The 3,886-nt window shown below is 34.5% G+C and overlaps 1 protein-coding gene across 1 annotated transcript; it reads right to left on the bottom strand.

The window, feature by feature from the left end:
- Positions 1–2,349: 2,349 nt before the first annotated feature.
- LOC104112877 (S-adenosylmethionine decarboxylase proenzyme 4-like) lies at positions 2,350–3,567 on the bottom strand. Its single transcript, XM_009622919.4, has one exon. The coding sequence runs from the start codon at positions 3,505–3,507 to the stop codon at positions 2,497–2,499; it is 1,011 nt and encodes a 336-aa protein (XP_009621214.1). The 5' UTR covers positions 3,508–3,567; the 3' UTR covers positions 2,350–2,496.
- Positions 3,568–3,886: the final 319 nt, after the last annotated feature.

Genomic DNA, 3,886 nt, shown 5'->3' with positions numbered 1-3,886 from the left:
ATGTCACTATCAAATGGATTTTATTTTAAACTCAAATTTGTTTTACCAAATTATAACCCCTTTCATGATTAATCTGTTCAATGTTTATCTAAGTTTAATTTAAAGCTAATGAAGTGACTCCACAAACTAAGGTTTGCTTCTTTTGCAATAGCTTCATCAAGAAGGCCTAAGGATTTGAGTGCAGAATAAACAACAGGTTCTTCATTTGTGATCCATCTGTAAGTTCAGTGATGCCCTTTTAATCCTTTCCTTTTCTGAATTCGTCCCTTAATTCCTTTGATCTTCTAGATAGCGAAAAAAATGCTTCTTGTTAAGTCTTTTTTCCCTCTCCCTTGCCCATTGTTTCATTTTCTTTCTTTTAAATAAATAATAATTAGGGTACATGAGAACAAAAGTGTGCTATCTTAGCGTCTGGGCGAATGTACCATTACCATTATAGGTTCAACTGAACTCAAAATTTTCGATGTGGAGCATAAATTTATATGTAAAAATTCATTAAATTTGTATTAAATATTAGATATGAACCCATAACTTTTAAAATATAATAGTTCAACGCGAAAAATCTTGAAGGTTGAATACCTATAGAGCTTAAATCTAAATTCGCTTATACTTGCTTGCTAATAATGTATAACTCTCTGGAAAAGTCAGTATTATTACAAATTATCATCCATCTCTCCCCCTACCAAGTACTAAGGGCCATTGATCTCCTGCTCATTGCCGTCCTAATTGCTTGGGAGCAAGAGGGAAAAGTGACCAACCACCACTTCAACCTTGTAGTAGAATGTAGCACGGGCGAATGTAGCCTATGGGTTCAACTGAACCAATAACTTGTGATACGGAATATAAATTTTTATGTAAAAACCTACTAAAATTTAAACAAATATTAAATTTGAACTCATAAATTTAACAGTACAATAAGTGCAATTCTAAGAATCTTAAAAATTACCCATTAAAATCAATTCTTGGATCCGCTTCTGACACCTCCCCTAATTCGGCTTTAACATCCTCCTTTTCTTTTAATTATTTTTTGGTGCATGCGAGATTCTTGTAAGTTATCATTTACATATACACTACGGTGAATCATGCATAAGCACGCGATCTGGATAGAATAGTTACAAAATGATGGTTGACTTTAATTAAATAAAGCGAGATGTCTGATAGCAGAAACATAGTACGTAGTAGATTGTAGCTTTGCAATGTTAAAGAAACATATAATGGTTTGACCTGGTGTTTTAAATTTAATTATATTCTCCCCGTTACCATTTTATATGCATTATTAAGAACATGACTTGTTGAGATCCCACTAGCCACTTATATTTTACTAGGAGATATAAATATGAAATGCACTAATTCGATTTTTTATCACCTTTTATTTAATTATTAATAATAAAATTAATTTGACACCTTAGCTTGTATTTTTAACGAAGAATTAACCCAAATAGTTGTTCATCTAATCTCTTAAATTAAATATAGTATAGTATAGTATAATATATATATATATATATATATATATATATATATATATATATATATATATATATATATATATATAATTCATATATACTATGTATAATTATGTGACTAGAAAAAGGGCATGCTATTTGTGTAACAATCCCAATATTAATTCATGCGATAGAACTTTCTTTATTTCATAAATTTTATGTACATTTAAATACCAAACGAAAACGAGACGGAAAGGGTATAATGCATTTGCGTCATATACGAAGATGATGAATGCAAGCACGTCCGCCTGCTATTCGGTCGTGTCATTAAAAGCACGCTTAGGCATGGATATACTGATTCATTTGTATTACTACTTCTTTCTTTTTTACAAACTAGAGCAAAAAAAAAAAAAAAAAAAATGAGAAGACAAATGAAAACTAAAGAGATTGTACGTAGAAGGTTCATGCCTCCTTTTTTTTTCTTACAGTTATATATCCACCACTACATGACACAAAAGAGGGAATTTGATCAAAATTCTCTCTCTAGGCGTGACAAACATAAGTGGGTTGCATTATCATGATGTATCAACTACACCATTTCCCATTCATCCATTTCTCAACACTTTTAACAAAACTACACTAGTCAAAGCTCACATCCAATCCAATGCAATTGCATTACCCCATGCATCAATATTCACCATATACTAAGGATCCCCTACTTAACTCTAAGAAATAATACATTAAAAAGACGGATCCCCTACTTAACTTCCACCATATACTTTCCTAAATATCTTCCACACTTACACCACCGTGACACTACCACCAACCATAGCCGTTGCCGCCACACATAGCATACCAATACCAAAGGCGAATGAAGCTTATAATTTATGGGTTCGTATGAAATTAATAATTATAGCTGAACATAGATATATATGTATAAAAATTTACTGAAATTTTAACAAATATTGTATTATGAACCCATAATTTTAAAATATAATGAGTTCAATATTAAAACTTTCAAATCCTGAAATCTGATCATCATCATACAATTCACCTATTTCCTGGTGGACGTAAAAGTTTGAAACACCACAGTTCCTGCAGCAGGGAATTCATCAACCGTGCAACTCCGGCGTTTCATCCCAAGAGGCTCTACGGCTTTAACAATTCTGCTCCAAATCTCACTGCTGCTCGTACACGTGATCGACACGGACATCGTCCCTGGTCGGAAAACCTGAACCACCTTCTTCAAAACCTTAACAATGTCATCACGATCATCGTAAATGGACCCCACACACTCAAAACTCGCGTAACTAAAACCATCTTCTGGCGTTACATGAATTGTAGAGTAACGATCTCCGTCAATACCATTCATGGAATATCCACAAGGATCAAATGCAAAGTCACAAATCAATGCATTTGAGTTAATATCTCCGATTCCGGTTATCTCCGTCATCTGTTTTCCGGTAGTATCCGGATGTTTAAAGAACTTCCGGGCAAGTACCCGGTCAAGATCCGTCATGCAAATTTCCACTGAGTACAAATCGTTCGAAATGGGAAGTGAGTAACACTTGTCACAACTAGCAGAAAATACATGCCAAGAATGTGAAGTGAATTTTGAAGGCATAACAGAAGCTTTTCTGTAGCAAAGATGATTAGGTAATTGGTCTTGTAAGTAAATAATTTCTTCTTTGAAGTTTGTATGGGGGTAAGGTTGGACTTTTGGGAAAATGTAATTTCCTCTAGTGTACCTACACTCTGTTACAATAAGCCCAATTTCGCATGCATAGTGGATAAATGGACGGACAGATTTTAACAACTGAGTGGTCCCACATGTTTTGATGATTATTTTTGTGGGGTAGACGAAAAGGCTTGATTCTGATAGTACGTAAGAATCAAAATATTGGTTACCAACAGCTGATACTACGGTGCACTGCACAGCATGTAATACTTCCTCTAAGGAATAAAAGTCAACCTGCCGGAGACCACCCATTCCGATCACCGGATCATCGCCGGAGAAGTGTAGCTCCAGCCTCTTCTCAAATCCTTCAAAACCAGAAGCAGCCATTTGATGAAACTATATATGATCAGATAATTATAAATCACTTAAACTTGAATATTACTGAAAATCTTGGACAAGGTTATAAAGTGTAATATTTGTTTTTTCTTGAGTGGGAGAGTGTTGGTGCCAATACTGAAATAGCGAAGTGAGTATATATAGAGTGGAAGAAATTGAGAGAGTAGTGGGGTTGGGAAGGAAAGTTGGGAGGGGGGGGGGGGGGGATGGAGATGGTGGGCATGCGGATGAGGCAACCAAGAATAATGAACGTAAGCAAAATGAATACAAGATTATGGTTATTTTTTGCATGAGATATCCTTTTTTAGACAACAATATAAATCCAGGTTCATTGCCACGCGCATTTTGTTTTTGTTTATTAATCCTATAG

The sequence above is a fragment of the Nicotiana tomentosiformis genome, chromosome 6, assembly GCF_000390325.3.
Source record: "Nicotiana tomentosiformis chromosome 6, ASM39032v3, whole genome shotgun sequence".
Taxonomy (NCBI): Eukaryota; Viridiplantae; Streptophyta; class Magnoliopsida; order Solanales; family Solanaceae; genus Nicotiana; species Nicotiana tomentosiformis.
This window is presented reverse-complemented; position numbering and strand designations above follow the sequence as displayed.